The sequence below is a fragment of the Polyodon spathula genome, chromosome 15 (assembly GCF_017654505.1).
Source record: "Polyodon spathula isolate WHYD16114869_AA chromosome 15, ASM1765450v1, whole genome shotgun sequence".
Lineage (NCBI taxonomy): Eukaryota > Metazoa > Chordata > Actinopteri > Acipenseriformes > Polyodontidae > Polyodon > Polyodon spathula.
This window is the reverse complement of record NC_054548.1, coordinates 10289372-10315259: the sequence shown is the minus strand read 5'-3', so window position 1 is coordinate 10315259 and position 25888 is coordinate 10289372. Positions and strand designations below refer to the sequence as shown.

Sequence of the window (25888 nt, the reverse complement as noted above, 5' to 3'; positions counted from 1 at the left end):
TTAATACGATCAGCTATAGTAGAGAGATTTAAATGACCGCATTTCTTTCTGTTGCTGTATATATCTAGCTACATCTGGAGAAAAAGAACTACCAGTCCACAACATCAGAACTTCTTTTTGCGAAGAATGAACAAGCAACCAGTATACCGTTAATCTTAGCAGTATTATAACTACAGTGCAGCCAAATAGCAAAAATCCATTAAACTTGTCAGAGCCATTTCTTTCTGTCAGCAGCCGCTAACATCTTTCAAACACAAACATAGTTGCTTTGAAAGCAGTCAGCAGGAAAGGCAGAAATGGATTTCAACAAAACACGCAACTGTACAGAGGAGGTCACATGAAAAGGCCGCAACTCGGTGTAGTGTTCAGTCCTTCAGTCCGCTCCAATCTGAGACATTCCTGGGTCCATGTTTTCCAGTTCTGTATTACCTGCATGATTTTATATTTTAAAAAATAAATAAATAATAATCTGCGATGGGGCTGCCCATGTCAGACAGACAGACAGACAGACAGACATGTGTCCTGGGGACGGAGACAACTACAAACCCGAGAGTCCTGACAAACCATGCATGTGTAAAGGACACGGGTACCACCTTCAGTTTTTGGACTCAATACAAAATTGGAATTGGTTTGCTTTGTTTTTCATTTAAAGACAATCCTACTATTACTCCTGTAGTAAAATAGTTTCACTGTCTTGTATAGCAATTAGTCATTTTAAATTAATAAGAAATGTATGATGTTTTGTTTCATCATAAATGGGAAGCTGTTATAGTAAAGACTGTCTTGTTTTTTTTTCCAGCTGACCTGAACAATGTCAGGTTCTCTGCGTACAGAACCGCCATGAAGCTTCGAAGGCTGCAGAAAGCCCTGTGCTGTGAGTATGACCCAATTGGGGCAAGATCTAATTTCATTACCTGCCTGGAGCAAACTCTTAAATTGCTGGCTGGCCTGAAAGACAGTAGTTTAAATGCAAAGTGATGGGAGCAGTTTTGTTTATTGGAATTTGACCTCAGTTGCATGTTTGGCAATTCAGTAGAGTCTTCAGGGAAAAACAGAATAGGTTTCCAGGTGAAGCTGGCTGAAGAAAGATAAACTAAATCAACTGCCTAATGTACAGTGTGTGTTTCACGTCCCGTAAAGTCAATACCAGTTGTCCTGGTGCCAAAAAAACATTTGAAGTCTCGTAATCCATAATCATTTGTTAAAAAGCATATTCATGAAATTCTGTATACAGTATATGCACACTCATCATCTGAAACAATGTTGTGTAGGAGATCCATTGTGTTTATTTTTAAATATACCATTTGTGACAAGCCTGTTAAGTTAAGTGCAATTCAATTCACTAACTCACAAATGATTTCATTGCATTTCTAAAAATGGAAGGAAATTATTCTCAAGACTCAGAAGACTTAAGAACTGTCTTTGTCATCAATGTGTCAGATGGGGCTGAGTCATGTTGCTGTCCTTAATGTTCATCTAGACCTTACAAAAGATCTAGATCTCAATGAAATTGCTGACCATGTCATCCAGAGGGCTACAGTGAAACTTAATGTCTTAAATTTGGACAGTGGCGAAGGCTATGTCCATATGGGAGTGCAATAGTTAGTTATTTATTGTAGTAATATCAGTTCAAAGCGCCCCCTGGCAGAAATAAAAGTTTCATAACCTGTTTTTTCTTTTACTGCATGGGACAGGACTGTGTGAGTTCCATGTAATGAATACAGTAGCATGCAAACCCTTAAACAGCATTTCTGCAGAGAGGCGATCAAAGCAGAATGATCAGTGTTAATCACTTGCGACAACATAGGGATGTAACTAAGCAAGACATGCTTCATTGTTATGTACAGGGTGCTCCCCAGGCCTTTTCAGCCGGATGGACCATCCTGCTAAGTGTCTGTATATACAGCTTTAAAGAAACTATATGAAGTCGTCTGTTACCCGTAACACAGGTAGTGGTGGAGCAAGAAAATTGATCTGTTGAGGAGACTTAAGAACCTGCTTGTGCTTATGAGTGGGACTGTGCAGTAAAAGCATGATTGAGTTTACAACTTTAAGGGAATTTGCAGTAAATGCAATGCAGTGAGAATGCACAAAGACAGCATACGCTGTATTGTGTTGGCACGAACAACAGTGCAAGTACAACAAGACAAGCACAAGCTAGAGAGGAAAACAAAGTTCATTCTAAATAGCATCATTTAGATGCTAGCATTAGAACGCCTTCCCATATACTGAGAGACAGAGGTTCATTATGAAGCTGCATGTATAACTCAACTGCTACCCAACCGCTTCAGGAGCTCACTTAATTATTATCGATCACTGCTCTCTGGGCAACCAAGCTTTCAGCTGAGCCCCCCCCGAAGATGGGAGGTGTTTTCAAATAACCACTGCATTACCAATTTTGCTAACGAATTGGTATTAGAAAAACAATCTTTCTCTGGCCCCGTGGGAAATGTGTTAACAAATAGGCTGTTGATTTGCTGATGTTGGACAAGGCACATATCTTGAAACACTTGCATTTCTATTTGTCAGCAAATTAATGTACCAGGATCTGCAAAAAGAGGAGGAGGAAGGGGGCTGTTGAATAGGGCTGTAAGGTAACAGTAAGCATTCTTTTTAAATGACTGCATAAACACTGTTGAAAGACACAAAGATTGTCTGCGACTGGATACATCAGCAGAATATCAAGCACTTAACTTGATTTACGTGCTCATTGGAGGGTTGCTGCCAGAGTCGCATACATGGCAAAAATAAGGATGGGTTTTCAGTTTTCTGGCAACAAGGTAAATCTACTCTGGGAATTTCCCTTGTTTAGCAGAAATAAAGCAAGTTAGACTTTTTTTTTTTTAATGTCTTTAGTCTTTTTGCTTGCATTACCTAAAAAAAGGCTTTTTAGTCTGCAGAAAAAGCTTTTGAAATGTAGTAATTTGTTTGGATTTAGCAGTGATGTTTTCACTTTTCAGCCATGACAGGTGTTTGAGGTGCATGAAACTCCTTTAGAGCTATACTTAAATTCAGTTACAGTTACATCAGTGTTAAGACAGGTCTGAAATGATCTTGATATATTAAAGGAGAGGTATTCAGGACTGAATGTCTGTAAACAGATTACGGTTCTCTTATATTGATGTGAAGAGTCTATAAATAGATTATTTGACATTTCACAGGTCTCTCCTTCTGGGGATTCTGTGGGTCCACAGGAAGATAAAGTTGTAAATCATCCATTCTAATAGAATAAAATACTTGCACAAGACATCCACGATTTCCTCTTTTTATAATCTGGACATAATTATAAAAGCTGAAAGGCTAAAAATAAATAAACGGCATCAGAAATACTCCTCAGAAGCCTTGTTGAAGTGGGTGCTGGGAGCTTTGCGTTTGGTATGATATTGTTGTTACTTGGTTCTGGGCAACTGGCAAAATTTTTTGGATCCTAAAGGGTGCTTATAAGTTTGTTTAAACAGCTTATAACTTTATATAATGAGGTAATTCAGAGTTTGAGCCATGTCCATTAATAAAAAGGACATTTATCAGTTTAAAGTGATGGTCTTTTTAATTTAGTTGTTTTACTGCTAGTCGAGTTTCACCTCTGCTGGTTACTGTGAATGGACAGGCATCTCGTTTAACAAGCTTTATAAAAAAGCTAGGCTTCTTCTGCATTGTTGCTATAGCAGAAAAAAGATTTCTTTCCAAAACAACAGTTAATGCAATAACACTTTCAGGTTACAGATGCATCGCCGTCTTGACCTCTTGTCCATTGCTCTGTGTTTAACAACAGCAGAGCGAACAGGTCACATGACTTCATAACTACACCATGTTTCTAATGCATGTTTATAAGTGTTCGATGGCTAACTCTAATCAAGTTGTATTTCTTGAGCACACTTTACTGTGTCAGTCATACAAAGAGTAACATAAACATAACAAGTGCCCTGGCTTTAACATTTTGTACCACATCATGGATCGTTTCTTGCTGTGTTACCTGTTTGACAATGTGGGCAATAATATATCCATACAAACATACTTTGAAGTAATAAGTTCAAAAAAAAGTTATTGATGTTAAAAATGAAAATAAGTCACAGGTATGTTATTTAATCCTTTGTGGTCCATTTATTCAGTGCTTGTCAGGCAGGTCAGGTCCAATTTATTTTACATGCGCTGTTTAAATTTTTTATTTTTTTTTCTGAGTAAAACCAGTTTAAAGGGCATTGCAATGCTAAGCGACATCAGTACTGCATCTCCAGCCAAGCCCCACCCTGTGTTTGCTGTATTTTTCACATACCTCTTCATAGCCAAGCATACTGATACATCCTCTCCAGATCACTTGTTTTATCACCAAACTCCTCAATAATGTGATCCAAGTTATTATTTTATTGCTGTAACATCTCAAAAAGCTCTGCAAATGTCCATGATATTCTTTGAGCGCTGGATGCGGAAGCAGCTACATCCTTTGTTTCTGTCTGCTTATCTCTGTATGGTGCAGCTGCTAGGGCTATTGCATACACGTCCCTGTTATTCAGTTTCATTCGGCTCCTATTGGTCTCATTCGGCCATTGAATGGTTTTCTCTGCTTTTTCTGGAGAGAAAACGACTAGAGACCTGTGGTTTACGTCTTTTCGATGTCAGACAGGGTCCGACTTTGGACTGGAAAGGGAAAATCGGAATGTCGGACCTGGTCCAACATTGGACCGCAAAGGGTTAAACCAGTTGTAGAAACACACGTGGGCACTCGGTAATGTGTATCCGAGCATCTATCCTGTTGACATTGGCCTGCAGGGTTTTTATTGAGAACTATTCCAACATCTTTCCTGCTTTTGCAAAACTTGCAGCAATTGCAAATGCGGTACCTGTATCTTGTGTACCAGCAGAACAGGGTCTAGCTGTCAGAACAGACTGCAGACCAGCAAAGTGAGGATCATCCAAAAAAGGGGGCAGGGCAGGGGGGATAAATCGATGCATCACCTCAGCCATAATAAGTACTTTTGCCTCTAATAGGTTCCATTGGGACGGGACTTCTAATGTATTATACCATGTCATTTTGTTTGATGCAGTGGATCTCTTGGGCCTGTTGGCAGCGTGTGAGGCATTTGACCAGCACAACCTCAAACAGAACGAGCAGCTCATGGACATCCTCCAGATCATTAACTGCTTGACCACAATCTATGACCGGCTAGAGCAGGAGCACAACAACCTGGTCAATGTGCCACTCTGTGTGGACATGTGCCTCAACTGGCTGCTCAACGTTTATGACACGTAAGTCAGAGAGAGAGAGAGAGAGAGAGAGAGAGAGAGAATGCTCATTGTAAAGAATATTGAGAGTAAAATACAATTTATGACCTATCCTGTTTCTACTACTTTATTAGTGAAATATTGTACATGCTTATGTGGTACATTGAACCCACTCTTGCAGGTCTCCTTTGGTGTTGAAATTTGCATACTTTTCATGAGGGAAAGAAAAAGAAGCACAAAAAAATCTACCCTGACAAAGGCATTAGCAGAAACATTTTCTGCTTTGTCTGTTTCTAAGTTTTACCTTTTTTAAATGTTTTTTTGAAACCTGGGAGTCACTGCCACCTAATTTAATTCTGCGGTGGGAGTTGATGTTCCTTGAGGAAAGGATTGTTCCAGTGGGGAGACCTGATCGCTGATAGAAATCTCTGCCATGGCACGTCATTAGTTTTGTGAGCATGTGGGTGCAGGAGCTGTCATCTCAGTTAATTCACTTTTGTTGTGTAGTACGATGCGCAGGATGAACTGCTGTCAATTTAAGCAGAAAATAAGAGATTTATTAATATGCCATTAGGTGAACCCAGGAATTCAGTAAGACATGTATAAACACTGCTACTCCTGACTAACTGCTCACAAGGTAGCACGGTTTTGTGACGTGACGTCTGGTCTTCACAATGGGGAAATTCCTGGAGAAAGAAGGAAATTTAAAAAATCAATAAAAAACATCCAAAAGGGAGATCACTGGGCACTACTATGAAAAAGCACTTGCAATGCGTGAACATACAGTACAGGTTAATTCAAAGTAAAATGTTATCAAAAAGCTGCCCAGTGGTAGAGGTAACTAACTGGGATGATGACCTAGCCTTTTAGTGAGGCTTTTCTGAGTGCACTGAGCACTTGAAACAAAATCCTCATTGACTCGTGGAGCCACTTACCTGGAGTCTCACAACAGCTGATAAATGCTGGATTCACACCCCATGTTTTAAGCATCCTCGGACTGCTATGGGGTGTATTAAGTGTCCCATACTTCAAATTTCCATTAGAGAATTGTTGGGATTCCTGCAAAAGATAATTCCATGCATCTGGGGTATCTGCTAGCTAGTTTTAATACCTTAATCCTGTCTCTCCGCTGAGTGTCTTGCAATTTATTCTTTTGTGCATGTGGCAGCAGGAAACCTTAAGGACTGGTGTGTTGTATATCCTTTTTAATTGAGGCGATGCCACTTTATGTGAAACAATGGGCTTGCATCTTGATTGGGGCCTTATTTGAGTCTCAGCTGTTCTGTAAGAGGTTTCTTGGCCCTTGTGAAACCCTAAGCGTCCATAATCTGAGCCGTGCATTATGTTCCTAATTTACAAAGCTCATAGAACAAAAAAAAAAAGAGTAAACATTTTAGGAGTCTGCTTTTTTGTTTTATGTACTTTTGCAAATTTGTTTCGGATTTGATTAGAATTGGCTGATTTACTTAAACATAGTGAGCAGTGTTGTGCAGCTGAATACTAAAAGGCTACTCTAATCCCAGCACTCCCCTTCCTTCAGTCCTGTGTTTGTATGTAGCAGGTTGTTCTCCATCAAAGGAATCTTCCCTGTTTTGTAATAGTTGTGTTCTGCAATAGCTTTACAGCTGCATTACCTGAGCACTCCATTTACAGCTAAAAATAAACTTCTCTTGAAGCTTAAAGCTGTTTGTTTACTAAGCAGGTATTTCAACAGTAAAAGGTTAAATGACTCTTCAGGGATTGTTTAACAAAGCTAATTATGCTAACTGAATTGACTGATTGCTTAAAATTGATTTGCAATGCTGTACATTTCGTTTGGAGATGATTGCATTAAAGCTGGGTTGTCTCATATTGTTGTATATTTGATCAAAGTATGAAAGAAGTGGCCTTGTTTTTATAAGTAGTGCTGTTTATGTGCATCTATTGTAAACTGCCATTGAGTTTAGGTTGAGATTATGTGTTTAATTCCCTGCCTTGGTTGCCATTCACAGGGGCAGAACAGGGAAGATTCGTGTTCTGTCATTCAAAACCGGCATGGTTTCACTCTGTAAAGCACATTTGGAGGACAAGTACAGATGTAAGTTAATCTGTTTTTTGTTTTGTTTTGTTTTTTGTGTGTGTGTTTGTTTGTTAGTTTGTTTTAAACTAAGAGAGCTGCCATATTATATATATATATATATATATATATATATATATATATATATATATATATATATATATATATATATATATATATATATACTTTTCCAAAACATCTGCCACTGAGAATTAAAATATTTGCTTAACTGCTATAGACCTTGCATTGTTTATAATTAAACTTATTCAGATCTCCCTGAATCTGTGCTGTTGGTTTTCAATAATGTTTAAATTCCTTATTACAAATTTAATGTATGGAGAAAAAGGCCTGGAGGGTAAGTTTGGAGAAACGGTCCTGACGGTCTTATATAAAATATAAAATTGCACACACACATATTTGGTGACCCTTGATTTGATTCTGTTGTCTAATTAAGACTAGACATATTTCCAAGAACACAGCACACACACAGAGACTCGAACACACTCCAACTCTAGTAAAACCTATATTCTCCAAACTAATTGGGATCAACTTTATTTATAGCTTGATGAATTAAAATAGATAGCTCTCTTGAAATATATATATATATATATTGTACTGTGTGTACCAGACAAGTATGGTAAAGCATATTTAAAAAAAAAAATAACTGTAAATGCATAGTATAACCATGGAGAAAAGCATGGGCAAACTGCAAAATGACTGTGGTAAACTTTAATAAAGGAAGCGGCAGTTCGTCGCCAGCCCACCTCCGCTGACTCGGTTGGTTCTCCTCAGACTTGTTCAAGCAGGTGGCCAGCTCCACAAGTTTCTGCGACCAGCGAAGACTAGGCCTCCTCTTGCACGACTCCATCCAGATTCCACGGCAGCTGGGAGAGGTGGCTTCCTTTGGCGGCAGCAACATTGAACCCAGCGTCAGGAGCTGCTTCCAGTTTGTAAGTGGTTCCGCACTGCGGTCCCATCTAGCCACCCCCAGCAACAGCATTGCTTCCTTCATTCAGAGGTTAGACACTGAGCTGCTGGCAGGAAGAGCAGTGTGCTTTCTTGCCAGGGACTGCTCAGAGGAATTTCTCATTAATCCACTAATCGCCTTTCTTAGCAAAGTGTATCCTGGGAACCCACTTTTTAAAAAAAATGTTGTCCTCCACTTCCCCTTAGCAACAGCTGTGTTGAGTGAGAATATAGGGATTGTTTGAAGGAGAAAAGGAAAGTCATCAATAATTTGCCATTTCTTTATTTATTTTTTAATTTAATATGTATTGGCAATTTTTTTTTTTTTATTGGTTTTATTTTTTTTTTTTCCCAGAACCCAGTGAGGCATGCTAAGTTATATAGGACATCTCTGTAATGTAGGTTAACTTGTATCTGGATTGTCCAAGTATTAATTCACAGGGAGATTATGCAGACTAACACTTTCCTGTGAATTGCAAAACCAGCTTCACTTTGTCAAAACACTGAGGATTTGAAATAGTCAGGGAATGATACGAGACCAAAATGTATGAAGATTTGTAATGGATGTTAGCCAGAGATGTACCATCATGCTTAGGGTTTTACTTCCAAAACCTTAAATGTTTCTTACATTTTTATTTATGCGTCATGCCATGAGATAGCAAAACCATGATGACTTTTGACATCCTACAGATCGACATTGTTGATTTCTGACATGGTTTCTTTCTAACATGGAAATAATAATAATAATAATAAATAATAATAATAATAAATGGACAAGTACACATTCTGCTTTGCAGATGTACAATATGTTGCCCATGATTATGGCATATAAAATGCCTACTCGAGCATTGCTTTGTGGCTTTAAACTGCATCTGTCACTTTTGACCACTTATAAGAATGCTGACTGCTGCAAAGGCTTTGTGTTCTAGTGATCTCTTCTGTTTGCTGTGAACCATATTGTTAATACAAGTAGATGATAGCTTAATCTTTACCATTCAAAAACCAGTTGTCACCTTCTCCTTGAGGTGTTTGAAAATAGCTATACAAGGTCTCCCTTGCTCTGTGTTAAATGAGAAAAGGCCTTAGAAAAGTACTGTTCCACTGTCAACAGTTACAGGCTGTGCAAATGTTTACAAAACACTAATTTGCTCCACAAGCACATTCTTCATCCAAAGAGGAGTTGTCTGTTTGCAGTGCATTTTCAAGGAGCTGTGCCTTATGTACAGGAAATTGGGTTGAATTTGGTAGCAAAAATTCACTCAGCCAACTTCACCACCTCTCTTTTATAATAAGCTTTTTATTTGTGTGGTGCTGTCTTTATTACAGACGTCATCTGTTTAGAGACCTAGTTCTAGTCCTATTGATTCCATGACCGTCGAGAAAAGAGTAGGCACTTATTTCAGTTTGCTCATTTCATGACGTTTTAGCAGAAGTTGTAAATCAAGAGTTGTAAATCAACATTTAAAAACCCTTCTTATTCTTGGAACTGTTCAGTTGTTGGCTTCTTTAATGAATATCAAACTTAATTTTGTTGATAAAAATATGTCACGTAACTTGTACAGTTTCCTTTGTCAACCCCACAAACAAACTGAAAGACAAGGTTGGCTCAAAAAGCAGCGTCCTGGAAGGACATTTTAGTCGACAACAGCAGCAGCAATATATAAAGTGAGGGGTGATGTCTGCTGACAGTAACAGATGCATTTAATTTGTGTAGTGGTGGCACTTCCTTGTCATGGTAATAGAATTCTCCTGTGGCCTGGAGCTTCCTTTTAGTCCTTCCTTCTGTTCTCCAGACCTTTGTTCTTTTTGACACTCTTATGACCCAGATGAGCTACTAAAGCCCTTTCAAATGATGCACTGCTTTTAAGTGTCATCTAAAAGAGTTTCCTCTACAGTCATTTCGCTCAGGGCTATGTTAAGCCACTTTGGTGTTGTGTGCGTGAGTAACCTTTTTCTGAGATTCAGCAAAGATGTTAAAAGTTATATTATGTATTTTTGCCACCTTAATCTTGCCTAGAAATGTTATTGCTGGGAGGCACTTTAAACTGATCAAGGTTTATTTTTTGCTTTGTTTTAATGCTTATGGGATTTTAAACTGACAAAGCAAATCTTTTTAATGTGTTCCTGTGGGAGTCAAAGATGTGCAGTAGGTTGACTGCTTAGTACTCCACTGCTGGAACTGAAACCTGCAATCTATCTCAATTTAAAAGGAAATAGGTTTAGGTGTTCTCAGTTTAGCCTCTAGTGAACTGTAGACACAAAGCAGCCAAACTGATTTGAAATTAAGTTCAGAGTTTTAAAGACCTGAAAATTCTCATTGTCACATTCTGGTTCAGCATCACTCCCCCACTCACTGTGCGGGCATTCTAGCTTCTCACCCCGCCACAGAAGGTGGCCTTTAAACTCCATTTAGAGGTTTTTTTTTTTTTTTTAATTTTTTATTTTTTTTTTAAAGGCATCATCACTTATTTTACTAAAAGCGAGATTGCCGTCTTGCTTTTTTTATTTTTTGTGCAAACTCCTTTATTAAGACTTTTGCTCGTTCACTCTCTATGCTCAAGGCTGACAGTCCTGACAGTCTCTCCTGGGTCACTGAACTTCTAAGGTAGTTTTTGATCAATTTCAGTTTTGAAAAGGACCTTTTTGCACTCGCCACAGTAACTGATATAGTCAAAAAGTGTTTCAGTGCCGTTGCAACATCCAAAACACTAGGCAATATAGCGTTATGTTTAAAAAAATAAAAGCTCAGTTAGATCTTTAGTCGTACCACCGGCAATCTGGTATTTTGTCTTTCAATGCGGTTCTGAATGACAGCTATGTAGGAAAGTCTGGAGATAAATCCCCTTCGTACTGAGCTGTCCAGGGACGGGCTGATTTAAATAATGCATTGTCATTAGCACTAATTAATAGTAATGTCAATGTTGGCGTAGAACACAGCTGACTTAAAATTTTCCTCAGGGTTAGATATTTGGTCTTCACATAGTTCATCAAAATGTTTTTTTTGTACGTCATAATCATTTTTCGGTAAACTTTTGTTCAATTCCCCAACTACTTGCAAGCTGCGGTAGCTTTAGTTTCTCCAAACTGCTTCCTAAAGCTTATGAAGGTCTCTCTAGTGCACTATTTAACATTTTAGCTGCTAGAAAAATGTCCATGTCCTTAGACTGAAGCAGTTTCGATACAATGTTTATAGTCTCTAGCACTTTGGACACAAAGGTCTCCATGCATTTTTTAAGTCCAATTGCTTCTGAGCACTCACCTGTCTTTTTAGACTGTAGAATGATTGTACTTAGTGCTTTAATATTATCAATGAAGTGGAAGCATAGAGCAAGGAGAGCATCATGCCTGGATGCCCAGCGTGTGAGACAGTTTTTTCAGCGTTGGGTTTGCAGAAGACGTTACTTTAGTAAGGAGCTAAAAAATGAATATAGTCGCTGTACAGTGTCACAATTCCCTAATTACAGAAATGTTCATGCAAGCGCCATTCAGTACTAAATTTGAATTATGAGCAGCACAGTGCACATAGACAGCGTTGAGTTGTTTTTCACATGTTCGTTTCTGGACACCAGAGTAAATTCCACTCACTGTGCTCGCTCCATTTTACCCCTGTCCTCTACATTTTTTAACTGACAAGCCTTTGTCTTCGATCATTTTCACTATTTCGGTCTCTAGCCCCTGAGCTCTTTGATCTGTAATGTTATGGAAACCCAAAAAGATCTCATTGATTTTTACTTAGATTGGAATTTCATTAACATCCTGGGATACCGTCACATATTGAAAAACTTGGTCTTCCTTTTTTATATCTTGTGTTGTGTCCATAATAACAGAATACAATTGAGCCTCTTTTATCTCAGTAACTATTTCATTTATTGCGGGGGGGGGGGGGGGGGGGGGTTTGAAAGCAAATCAATCAGCTTGTTTTGTATTCATGGGCTAAGATATTTTACTTTGGTTAAAACTGGGTCATATTTTCTTAAGAGTTCAATGACTGACAAAGTTTCCACTGTTTTTCTCTCCTAACTTTTCTCTGTATCCTCGGAAAGCTAGATTTCAACTAGCCAATGTAAGTGTAACGTCACAGACTTTCTGTAAAACTTGTGTCCAACAGCTAACCTGGTCTCTGTGTTCAGCTTCTAATTCCAGGTCAATAGTCTCGTCATTTCTCCGTGTTGTAAATAACACAGGCTGTTAATTGTGAAAGTGCCATTTCATGTTCTTTAATTTTTTGTGAAATTACCTGCCAGTCTTTTATTCCAATTGCCCAGTCTTGTTGGTGAGAAGCATGTTTGCGATCTCCAAACAGCCAAGTCGATTCACGGTATGCACTGTCCAGTTTTAAAGAATAACACAGCCAATTCCTGGGAACCTTATTTCCATTCTTAGTCACCTTGTAATAATATTGACTTTGGGCTTGCAAGACCAATTTTTAATTTTTTTTTTTTTTTTTACATTTGCATCATCGATATTTACTGGATAATTTGCTCAGTTGGGAATGGGTCATCTGGACAATTGCTAGTTTCAGCTGCCAGTTTGTCTTGTTCGTTTTCAATCAAAGTATTTGCAGTACTTGCCTCATTAGTTGCTACTGGCATCTCATCAGGGTTGTCTGTGTTTTGACTGGAGTAGGATAGCGATGGTTGGTTGAGGTGTAACTCTATAACTATTTTTGTCAGCTTGTATCTGCTCTCTCTCTTTATTCTGTTGCTTTTGAGCGCCACTCAAATACTTCCTTGCGGCATTAGAACGCTTCATAACTCATTAAGTCTCACAACCTAAACTGAAAAATGTGAACAGAACAAAATGCCTGTTAACACTCGTTGGTTCTGCAGAATGAATCCTACGGGGTAACGACATGCACAAAACATTGACCCGCCCCCTGATGCTGACTGGTCGCAGGACCAGGAAAATTGATGGGGGGAAAATATATATATATATATATATATATATATATACACACACACACACATACATACATACACCACAACATTTTAAACCAATTAAGTTTGACAGATCTGAGGCCTCCTGTTAGAGACGTGAAGGCAGGGTCTGCAAGGGCTTACGTTACGCCACTGTATTTTGTATTAATGAAGGTTCTCCAAACAGATGACCGCTGTTTTGTTTTTCTACAACTAATGCCTTTTTAGAGTTCTTACTGGATTTTTTTCTGAAAACACATTAATTCCCTGTCAGCCTAACCTCAGCGTGTCAATCCTTTAATTCAATTAATAAAGACAAAAAAAATCCGAATATTACTGTGTGACCAGATCCAAGACCCTGGAGTAATCAGGTTAGGTTAATTCCATATCAGTTCAACCAGTGCTCCCTCCCTGTCTGACGAGCACACATTTTAATGGAATTTGACACAAATATTTGACAGTTTGTATCCCTGCATATTTCCCCCTTTTCGTCGGTGTATGCAGTTCAATCCAAAATAAATAAATGGTTGAAGTGATTGCTGGTTTGGTTTATTTGGCTCTTGCTTTTAAAACATTTAAAAGGCATGTCACTTACAGATATCTACCTTCCAGATACAGTCTTCACTGTCCAGTTTATGAATGTTTGATTTCCTTTAGCTTCGTATTGATCTATTTAGCTCTTGAGAGTCTTTTTTAATAAGTGTGTGCCCAGTTATAGGAAATAAAACACAAAAAGGATTTTTCTCTGGATCGAAAAACAGCTTATAATACAGTAATGTCTTGACCTACAAGATTCCTGTGATGATAGCTGTGGCTTGTCTAATGAATAGTGGTTCAGCTGACAGGTAATTTTCCTGTCTTTGTTTTGGTGAGGGTATAATTCTTGCTTTTGTAAAGTGCATTGAGACGGGTATGAAATGGAACATAAGCACCATTATTATTTTATTTGATTAATTTAAACTATGCTTAAAGCTGTCAAACAACAAACATATTGAACACACCTGATAACTTTGTTTACTCAAGCCAAAATGCTTTAAAGTGTTTCATTTTAGCCTATGTAAGCATGTACCTTATTAATGTGTATGCCAGTTATTCTGCAATGCCAGAAATATGGTCTATTTGGCTACAATGTGTATAAAGCTTTCCTCCTTTAGAACAATAAACACATAGCAGGGGTGTGGAATGTTTGAAAAAATACTAGAAAAATCTATTTGTCCTGTTTTTAAAAAAAAAAAATTATTATTATTATTATTATTATTATTATTATTATTATTATTATTATTTTATTTTTTAAAACTGCTTGCCCCCTCCCATAGCACAGATCTCACGTAAAAGTAGAATATAACTTGTAGGATTTTGCTGAATACAATCAGTTAATTAGTGATTTAACCATTTTAGCTGTATGAAATTTAAGATAGAAAACAGCAGTAGCTGTATTATCACTGGCACCAGGTTTACATGGCTCTCTTTCATAGGTTTTTTTTTTCTTTATCCTGGCTTTTCTTCCTGAACCCATAGTTGAAAAGACTGAGACAACTGTAGTTTTAACTGTATGGCCTAATGATTTATTTAAATGTCATTTGGTATTCTACAATTAAATTAAAATACATTTTCTCTATAACATAAGTGTGTTGCCTTAAGCAAAGTGTTCTCTTAGGAGGTGTTCCTATACATGGAGACTACTGTATCACCAAGCAGATGTGTTAAAAGGATCTTGCAACGTATCAAACAAGTGGCAATACAAACCGAGAACACTGCCTAGTCAGCTGACTCCTCCCTAATCGCCTCTTGCTTTAGTGCAGGAAATGCATAGACCTAAAATGTTATTTTGGGAAAGGGTTACAGAAAATATATGCTAGACTTCTGCAATTCTGCAAAGTTTTCAGAAACGTGTGTGGCTCTCTAGAAATCTACCCGGAGTGTTTTTCTAGCAATAGAACGAACATAGTGAGAGGAAAACAAAAAAATAAATAAAAATGTGTCCAATGGCCAATGTATAAGGGCAAAACTTGTTGTCCATCGGACAAATGTTGTTGTCCCAGGCGTCGAGCAATATGAATCCCCCCACACACACACACGCACACAAGTGGGTTGAAGTAGGACCCTGTAAGTATGAGTTATCTGTTCAATTTGACCTGAAAATGTCCTCTGGTCTTTACAACTTATTATACCCCGCAGGTGATGCAGAATTGCATATACAAGTGATAAACTTACCATACTGTGTCACAAATCCATTTTTTACATGTATGCCATTTACTATTGAATTACAGAGCACTATAATTTAGTGTTTTACAGCCATACTGAGGATGGATGTATTCATCTTACATACTTGTAAGCACACAAGGACATAGAAACACACTTGTGAATGTCAGCTGAGGCCTTAATCTTAAAATGAGCTTTTTTCAGCCAGTAAACCCTTCTGCCCCCTACACATATTTGACCTATAAAGCTAGTGATTCATTGAAGGCATGTATTAAACATTTAATGAACACAGTGCAAATTACATAGCTGCATAATATACAGTTAACCAGGATATGTAATTATCAGGAACAGAAGATGTGAACCTCACGAATGGGAGCAGTTAACAGAAAAATTAATTAAGTGGAAGTCTCTTTGTCTGCATGTCCCAGTACTGCCATTTGACATTTAGAGAATTTTCTTTGTTAAAAGTTTGCCTTTTTTGCATTTGTTTTTTTTTTTTTAATTTGTTTTACAGCTATGAAATCGGGTGTTTTAAATGAATTACTTGCAGTAGTTTTAGAGCTAATCCTCCTAGTGGAAGGTGAGGTTTATTTCTCATTCTTGGATCCTTTGCCATGTAAAATTCCATTTGTCATTTGTTAAAGTAGGAAGAAAAAGTTTAAGAATCTCATGTAAATTCAGTATTGTAAGGGGTTAGTTGGGATAAGAGTTTATTATTCAATAGGATTTAATGCACTGCTCAAGCAAATGTATCCTTTCTTGTCCTGTAGACTTACATTCTTATGTGTTAATATTATTAAAATGTCTCTAGACAGAACTACGGTCACTTACATGGCATTACAATTGAAAAAAATGTGGAAACCTAAGATGTACTAGTTTATAAATTGATTGCAAACAAGCACATCAAGAATGCCTGATTCAAAATATTTTTGTTGACAGCTATTCTAATGCTTCATGTCCTCAAGGGTTTGAGTTTTTTGGCGAAGTTTCTTTGCTGAGGAATTATAGTAATAAAAATGCAAATGGTGGTGGTGGCTTAGCAGGTTAGGGCTGCTGCTGAGGTTGTGAGGAGTGCAGGTTCAGATTAATCCTGCCGCATCATTAGGGTGACCAGATTTGTAAGTGTTGTGTAGGGATTCCCTTTTCAAATGAATTTGTTTTAACGCCAGGGTGTGAATAATTGCCCATAACAAGCAGGCATGTCATTTTCTTAGGGTCAAGCAATGTACCAGTGATGAGAAATATATTGATAAAAATGTCTTTCTGGTCAAGTTTTAATTTTGTGAGGTGCCTCTGCGGGTCCAGTTTTATGACAAGTGTCATAATTAATATTATCAAAAAATAGCATATTGTATGAATTATGAATCCCTTATATTAGATGGACCAATTCATCCCATTCATAATTAAGCTGTCAATCATTCTGCAGCTGGGACTGAAGCCAGAGCCAGCGCTTCACTTTCAACTCCTTATATCTCAGAAACCGTTTCCAGTGCAGGATTCATTTGCATTGCTCCATACCCATAATTTAATTTGACTGAGAAAAACATGCCCTATTGTTACAGTGCTACCTCTGATGAAAAAGTGTATGCCTGTCATTCTTGGCTCACTGTGTACAAAATAATGAAAGCTTGGTAACATATGAATGAATACATTTACTTTCAAGCTAGCATCAGCTGATAGAGATTCCTTTCAGGACCAATCTCCACAGCTTAATGCCAGCCCTTCTCTTTGATGAAAAGAATAAGCCTCAATAATGTGTAAAACGCATTACTTCTAATTCCATGGAACCTTCTGAGGAGGAACTAGGGATCCAGTATGCAGACTTTCATTTAATTCACTGATCCTATTTGACAGGATAGTGATGAGTATTTGCAAATGCAAGAACATTAGCCATGTTCATAAAACACTTGGTAGTGCAACATTTAGAAATACAAAAAAACTAATCTACATTGGTTTGATTTTTCAAAAAGTGTGGGTAAATGTATTGCTCTCTCTTTCCTTTTATATATATATAATATATATATATATTATATTATATATATATATATATATATATATATATATATATGCTAATTATTTATATATGCATATAATAACGATTTGAGAAAGTGTAAACTCAGGTCTTGTGACTTCCTTTAACGAGGAAAATGAGAAAATGGAAATGCTTTTACTATACGTTTAATATAGGGTTGAAAAAATTAAAAAGATTGGCAGATAATTATCTTGGGCAGTATAGTATTTGGGAATAGAGCCGGTTTATCCCCCCTCCGCATAAGACATTGATCCCCCCTCCCCCAACCCCTCTTTATAAGAATTGCTTGGTTGAAGCCTATAATGATCACGTTTAGCAGCTAGAAGCTTTCTCATGATCTGTAATAACAATGCAGTGGCAGAAGTTACTTCTAAGACGGGAGAGCTGTGAAAAATGTAAGATGTCAGTGTAAGTGGATTATTATTATTTTTTTTTTTTTTTTTATTGTTTTGGCAAAACGTTAAGCTCAAACCTGTGTCTGATCTTACTCATATGTATCAATTCATAAAAAAAAAAAAAAAAAACATAGAAAACCATGTGATAATGATGTGAAACTTCTCCATCACTGAGCATTGCTCTTACCATCACAGAAGGATGACTAGATATTTTAGATGGATCCGAGCATTCGGTCACATGCACTGTCACTAGGTGCAGCCTTGTGAACTTGCAGCTGTGCTTGTAGGCTGATTTGATCATCCACAAAAGCAGTAACCGTTGTTGCATCGCCAATAGCAGCAGACAAACAAATACTGATCTCAGCTACTACTTGAGCCGTGTTGAGTACATTTCAGGGATGTGATCTGAGCTCAAGCAGTGTGTCCTGTGTTGTCCTGAAAATGACTGATTTCTGTGTTTTAATGGATGTATCTCTCTTCTTCTCATAGGCCAATAACAAACCAGAAATTGAAGCTGCTATGTTCCTCGACTGGATGAGGCTGGAGCCCCAGTCCATGGTCTGGTTGCCTGTGTTACACCGAGTAGCAGCAGCCGAGACAGCCAAACACCAGGCCAAGTGCAACATTTGCAAGGAGTGTCCAATTATTGGATTCAGGTACATTGTTATGCTACTCTTTTTCTTAACTGAAACATGGGTGTTTTTTTAACTGTCAGCTGAATACAGGAGTCACGTTATAAGCCTGGAAATGTGACTGTGTATTCAAACCCCTGTACATATAATTGAAACAATGCACGCTCAAACAGACGTACCAGAAAAAATGAGACCAGTAACATTTTGTGTTTTCCGCATTGGTTCATATCGTATATGTTTGCTTCAGAGCGATTTCAATGTGATGGTTAGCATAAGAAATTATTGGAAATTTCGTTTTGTGGAAATTTGTAATTGGCACTGTTATATGATGTAACTGGACAAAGGATACACACACAGGGTTCCTGTAACTTAGTAACAACGCCGTGTCACAGAACTGTTGTCCACATCTTATCCCCCAGCGTCTGGTGTGTCTCTGTGTGCCAGGTTTCATTGAGTAACAACACCATGTAAAAATTCTGTATGTATTATGTAAAAACTGAACATACTCGTGTGAAAATGTATGTGAAAAACTAGATCATACTATGCACAAAATAGCAGAGATATCCTGTTCTGTTCCAGTTGGAAATCTTTAGCAGTGTATTAGCATGGAGCTTCATTTGTTTCTACATTTACAATGTATTGAGCTGTAGTGTGATAAAGCTAGTGTTGTTACTGGTAGATGGGTCTGACAGTTAACAACATGTTTCGTTTTATGCTTTTACTTTTTAGGTACCGAAGTTTAAAGCACTTTAACTATGACATCTGCCAAAGCTGCTTCTTTTCTGGGCGTGTTGCCAAAGGTCATAAAATGCAGTACCCCATGGTTGAATATTGCACACCGGTAAGTTCTCTCTTTTTTTTTTTTTTTTTTTTTTTTTTTTTTTTTTTTTTTTTTTATACAGGTACAGGGTCATGCTCATGCTGTTGAATCAAATTGAGCTCATGACTGTTTCCATTACAGCTATAAAAAGCTGAATTCTTAAATGTTAAGCCCCAAATAAGGAAAGCCGCACAGGAATACTAATGTATCAATCGGCTCAAAGTGTCAGCTTTGAATAATGCTGCTTGAGAAGGCGTTTAAATATGCAGGTTTGTATAATGAATAACAACAATAAAAAAAAATAATAAAACAAAAAAAAAAAAAAGCAGTTTGAAAGAAATCTTGCCAAACACATTTCCTAATATTTCATTTAAGAGTTTTAATAATAACCGGATATGTGTGTTCTGTATAATTCTCTAATGTATCTGCTTATTTGCTATCCTAACTATTCCTGAAAAACATGGTCCAATTTAACAAGCTGGCACAGTAGTAGATGTAGTAGAAATCACAGGTGCACCCCCTTAGGGGTAATTTCTAAAACCATACAGACATGAAAGAACACCAAACAGGTAAGAAATCCATATTTAAATATCCTAAATATGTTCATCAAGAGGCGTCTTAATAACAAGCAGCTCAAGCAAAGGCATCTGTACAAATTATCGCAAGAACAACACTGACCAGCAGTGGTAGTGCTAGAATCTGTTAGGTTCATCCATCTGCTCCTGGTTCTTCAGCAGAAGTATCACGTGACTATGATCACCTAGTACATTTTGCCTTTTGCTTGTAAAGCCATATTTAACAAGGTCAGACTGGATGTTTTAATCTTTTTAAAGTTTGTGGAAAGTGCTCATATTCACAATCCTAGTTCTGGGTATTTCAACAGGTAGATTAATATGATTTAAGCCGTGCTGGGCTTCATGTCACCAGCATATTCAACAGTAATCCCAAAGGATTAGTTATGCAAGCCTGGTAAGGAAGTGTAAATTCAGTAAACAGTTTGAATACGCTTGTAATTACAAAAAAAGAACGCTCTTGTGTATTGCGTTGATGTCTTTTTGTATTTAATAATAGAAGCCACAGCCCTGCAGTGTGTAATTGTTGATGTTTAGGGAGGAATTCACAGCACAGATGTCAGTATTCAATTTAATTCGGTCTGATGTGGAACTTGTAATCACAAATAGTGAGGCCCTTTTAAATACATTCATCTCTGTAGTGTGCCTTTAAACTGAGAACTATTTTATGAACTAGAATCATTTTAACATTCAGTATCTTATATATGTGTTTGAGTGCATTTTCTTGTTTCTAAGATTGCAGACAATATTTGTACATTGTCATCTCCACAAAGCATTTGTTGGTGAAAGAAGTTGATGTGGATTTGTGTTGTTTTTTTTTTTTGTTTTTTTTAAGATTTTTCTAAAACATTTAACCATTATAAAGCAGGATAAGACTGAAAATATGATTCAACTAAGTTTGCACTTTTTATTTTCTCCCCAAAAACATTTGCATTTTAACTTGTGCCAAGATTAGGGAGTGTTTTTATAACAGAAGAACATACAACTGTTACAACTGAGAGGAAAGTGTAATTTGGCCCATCAATTACTAGTAGGTATCAATGCATGGCTAGGGACTACCAATGCACTATAAACTATCAATTGGTTAAATCACATGTACATTATACCAATAGCACATTTGTATGTAGCAGTGAAAAAAACATTTCATGTTGTGTGTGTCATTCTTTTTCTAAAGCAGAATTAAGTGTTGGGGTTGTGAATTAAAAATTAGATTTCTAGCAGCATGAGTGTATTCATGTCAAAAATTAAAGCAGTTATTGTACCAAGAGGTAAACTTGCACAATGGGATAAATCTTTATTATGATCTATCATCCATAACTATTATACCTTCAACAGTTTTAACTGAAGAAACATAATGTCAGTGAGAAACCTTTAAACCAAAATGCTTTTTTAATGTCTTCCTGAACCAGTTAGTTTTAATTAATACAGTAACTTTTTATTGCAGCAAACTATTTCACTTTATGGGTACATCCTGCAAACAGTGTTTATGGTTTTGTCAGCAACATTAGATGAAGAGACCTTGAATTTGGAGACTCTGTACATGGTCTTCACACCCATTCTCCAACCAACATTTAATAGATCTCAGTACGGGTTTCAATTTAAAACAATGGCTTATTGTTGTAATGTCCCTCCCCCTCCTTCTCCCAGACAACTTCAGGAGAAGATGTGAGAGACTTTGCCAAGGTGTTGAAAAACAAGTTCAGAACAAAGCGATATTTTGCGAAGCACCCCCGGATGGGATACTTGCCAGTACAGACGGTGCTGGAGGGAGACAACATGGAAACGTGAGTGAAGCCAGATCATGATTAACATTTTTTTTTTTTTTTTTTTTTTTTCCCCAAAACACAATTTAGAGTAACCCTTTTTTATGATTTTATTTTTTGCCTTTCTGTTTTTGGTTCTGCTCAAGGGAGATGCAAACTAATTTGCAATTGCCATATGTTTAGAATTTTGGGGGTTTTGATAAATGTTTTGTTTGGGTTTCTTGTTAATGAGTTTATGTATTTTTTCCTCAAACACAGAAGTCTGTTACTTAATCCTCTTTTTTTGTAGAAATCTGTTTCTTAATGTAGAATTGAGGTTCAAGTTTCTTACTTGCGTGTACTTTTATTTACACGTTTTAACATATGATTACTTTTGTTCCAGAACTTTTGATTGTTGTGAGTCCGCTTGTTACTGAAATCCATCCTTGTAAATCAGGACTACTTTTTAAACCCACACAGTAGAAAGTTCCAATAGTTTTACAGTTTAGTTTCATAGAAGCAGGACAAATCATAGTGTTGAACTGAGTATAACTTCAACAGCTATAAAAATGTGCTTCATTACTTCTTGTAACTGTAAGAACACAGACTGTAAATAAGATATAAACAAGCGATTGGTATCGGTCACAAGCCGTTTCTAGAAAAACATGGGAAGAAATCCTAAAGGCATACTTTCTTTTAGACCGACAGTACTGTACTGTCTCCACTGGTATTTTGTTAAAGGCCTGACAGTAAAGTAACTTATCACTAACTTTAATATATTTCTAAAAAATATATATACAAATTTTATTTTATTATTTTTATACAAAATAATAAAATAAATCTAGATATGATACAATATTTTTCCATACTGTTTTTGTAGATACATAAGGGAGGTGATTAAAAATGTAAAGAGCAGCAGCAGTTGTAAGAACTCACAGTAACTGTGTGACTCTGAAGGGCAAATGAACCTTAGCTTACCGCTCTTTATCCTTCCTTCTTTTTTGGCTGCTCTCATGACCATTCACATTTGCTCTTTGATTTGGTCCTTTTTGAAATATGTTTCGGCTCAGTTTCTACTGCCTCTGTCTTCATCTCCACATTTTTTTTGTCTTGCAGTCCTGTTACTCTGATCAACTTCTGGCCAGTAGATTATGCGTGAGTACTTCTGCTGACCTGCAGCTGCTTATCCCTTACCATCTTTTTTTTATTTTATTTTATTTTTTTCCTAAGTTAGCTTTGATTTCCTAAAGCCTCTCATGTTTCCAGTTTTAGCTGCAAGGTGTTTTTACTGAAGTGTCTGAAATGCCAGGTTGGATTATGAATGACATTTAAACTGAAACCTGGCATTTTCTTTCCCAGCTAATACTCTATCTGAAGTGCTGTTGTATAATAAGGGTCAGCATCTTCTATGATGATGCATATTACTCATTTAAAAAAAGACGTGTGTTTATTTATTTTAGAAATGCATTTTAATGTTTTCACCATCTACTGTTATTGAATTATGTATTTATTTGTAAATTAAAATTAAATTGCTCTTTATGAATATTTCAGAGCTCTCACATAAAACTGCAGTTTAACCAAATAGAAATGTTGCAAAGTTTACACTGGAATAAATGCTTAGTGAATTGAACCAGTGCACCTCCAAAGCAGGGTTTCAGTCCTTTGTTTTTTATATTTAAAAAAATCAGTATGCTGCTGTTTCTCTTGACTCTTATTTGTAGCTAAATGTATATATTTTCATGAATATTGATTAATTTGGCAGATGTTTGTAACATAGGTATTGGGACACACTGTACAAAACTCATCAAACATGTTTTTTTTTGACGCTGACAAATGTGGTAAAGGCCTTCGTCAGAGAGTTGGGAGTTCAGTAGTTTTCTAATGGTATTTTTAAATACAGTTTTAAGGGATGGTAAGAGGAAAGAATAACCATTCTAGACCTGAATAGTACAGTGCATCTTTTTAATACGCTGTAGTCGGGAGCAGAGTTACACGGGTGAAAGTGGAATGGCATTATGGGACAAATGGGAGCTGTGACCATGCTGCCCTGTGGCTGCTTCAGCAGTTTAAAGGGACTCCATATAAAGAAGGTACCAATCTGTTAACGCACTGGTTAACAAGTTGCAGCAAGGTGATAGCATAGAGAAATTACACAGAAAGCAAAGGGAATCGAGTTAGGGATAACTTTCCCCTAAAGTGACATCATTTTATTATTACAAATGGGATATTAACTGTGACTTATAACACTGATGAAGGCATTAGCTCAAGTTGAATGATTTCAGGGAATAGCACGGTAGTTTTGCAGCCCTCAGATCGGTAGGCCTATCTTAAAAAAGAAAAATAATAATAAATTGGATTGTTTTTCATATTCATAACAATTAGATTTCTATGCATAACACCAAATCCTGTTGTCCTAATCTAGCCCAGATAGTGGTTGAGCTGATTGTGCCTGAAACTGGGCTCAATAGGACTGCAATAGCGTTTGTACAGCAAGAAAACCTTGGGACAGAATTGCAGCATGGTTATTATTGGAAGTGCTGTTAAAATCCAGAAGTAGCTTTGTGAAAATGTGCCATTGGTAACTGTGTGGGCATGAACCCTTTCATTGCTATTTCGTTGTCATGGCAACACCTAAGCTGTAGAAACAGCTTATTAAGAACCCATTCATGGCAGAACAATAGCAGTAACTTGTGCTACAGTCTTTTAAAATTTAAAGGGGTCAGCAAATCCCAGGGATGCGTAGAGTCCTTGTAAGGAGTAATATATAATATAAATATATTGTATCTCCTTGTTGTTTCAGTAACAGTATTATTAGTGTAGCCATTTTTTTTTTTATTTTGTTTATTAATTTAATAAGGTACAGAAACGTTTTCCAGAGCTGTTGTGTAATTTCTATAGTGTGAATAAAGTTTGTTGTCAGAGGGAAGCCAATCTTTTTCACTGCTCCTTTGCTCCAGGGCTATGCATTTTTTATATTCCCCAACAAACTTTATTTACAGTACTGGAATTGCAAAAACAACTGAAATGGGTAACAGGAAGGACTCATTACCAAGTGATTTGTTTTTTATTTTACATGTTATATTTTTATTTAAGAAGTCATTTACAAGGACGTTCTTTAAGTAGCCATAGTTACTGCAGGAGGTCTGCTGTAACTGAATAAAATACAATAGCTTTTCTTGCATTTCCATGTTTGAATTTTCCAGTCACCTGACAGCCAAGGTCAGTAAAATGTTAAGTAGACTGTAGATTTGATTGCTATCCGGGCTTTTTGACCTTGTTGTGTTAGAGCTGCAGAACCAAGGCTTTAAATATGTAATATACAGTGGAATGATGTCTTGAATTGTTATCTTTAGTGTGTCAAAATATAATAAATAAATGCAAGTCAATTTTAATGTTACTGGAGTCTGAAAAAAAATCGCAGGCACAGTTTGGTGCTTGCTCAGTCCATTCTAGGCAATAAAGTAGTCAAGCCAGACAAATAGACAATGTCCATAATCAAAGAGCGGAGTGAATACAGAAGTGGTCCTTTCAGTTCAAGCAGTATTTCACCTTGATTCTTGTTGTAAATACGCACAAGGCTGTTTCAAGTATGTGAATGAATTGCTTCGGTGCGTGGAACCTAAAGCATGAATATCAGCTGCCAAGGACCTATTTCAGCACCCCTCTAACAATCAGCCACAAATTACCCAGTCAATCAATAAAAATAACTCAGCAGTCTAGTGCCCTGGAGTAGGTAACACACACATAATCTACAAACCTTTTGTGCTTTTATCTTCATCTGAAAACAAATCTTAATAACTGTCTATTATCATTATTAGAGGAGCGTATCACAAGATGACCATTAGAAAGCCATCAATGGGGGATTTGTAGTTACTCCAGAGATGATGATTATGTTCCTGTGGGCCGAATCCAAAGGAAAGACCTGCTGCAGTGTGATTTCAAAACCCATTACACATGCTAATTCTCGTCCTTCTTGTCTTTTTCAAAGACTTCTTTTTTTCTTTTTTACAGCCCTGCCTCTTCACCACAACTGTCACACGATGATACGCATTCACGAATTGAGCATTATGCTAGCAGGTAAGCTACTTGAATGCTATTCTTAAACTCGTTCCGTGCATATTATGTTTTCTATGTATCTTTTGGATCATTTGGCTCGGGGGACGTTCAATTTAACCTTTTTAGCTGGGAGGGCAATCAAACGCAAAAAAAAAAAAGATTGTGGTGGTGGTGGTGGTGGGGGGGGGGACTAGCTAGAATGAAAAAATGTTTGAGAAAGTCGGATGTTGCCGACAGAAATACATCCTCGGGGAAAATTCACAGTAAAAAAAATAAATA

General features: G+C 37.0%; 1 protein-coding gene across 9 annotated transcripts in view; it reads left to right on the top strand.

Moving 5' to 3' along the window:
• Positions 1–25888, top strand: part of LOC121327814 (dystrophin-like) — a 222876-nt gene that overhangs the window by 182658 nt on the left and 14330 nt on the right. For all 9 annotated transcript variants that reach the window (XM_041272024.1, XM_041272029.1, XM_041272027.1 and 6 more), the window contains 9 exons: positions 800–874; positions 5043–5244; positions 7212–7297; positions 8069–8226; positions 18277–18443; positions 19149–19260; positions 21459–21595; positions 22670–22708; positions 25565–25630. In XM_041272024.1, coding sequence (XP_041127958.1) covers positions 800–874; positions 5043–5244; positions 7212–7297; positions 8069–8226; positions 18277–18443; positions 19149–19260; positions 21459–21595; positions 22670–22708; positions 25565–25630 — 1042 coding nt within the window. The remainder of the gene's footprint in view (positions 1–799; positions 875–5042; positions 5245–7211; positions 7298–8068; positions 8227–18276; positions 18444–19148; positions 19261–21458; positions 21596–22669; positions 22709–25564; positions 25631–25888) is intronic.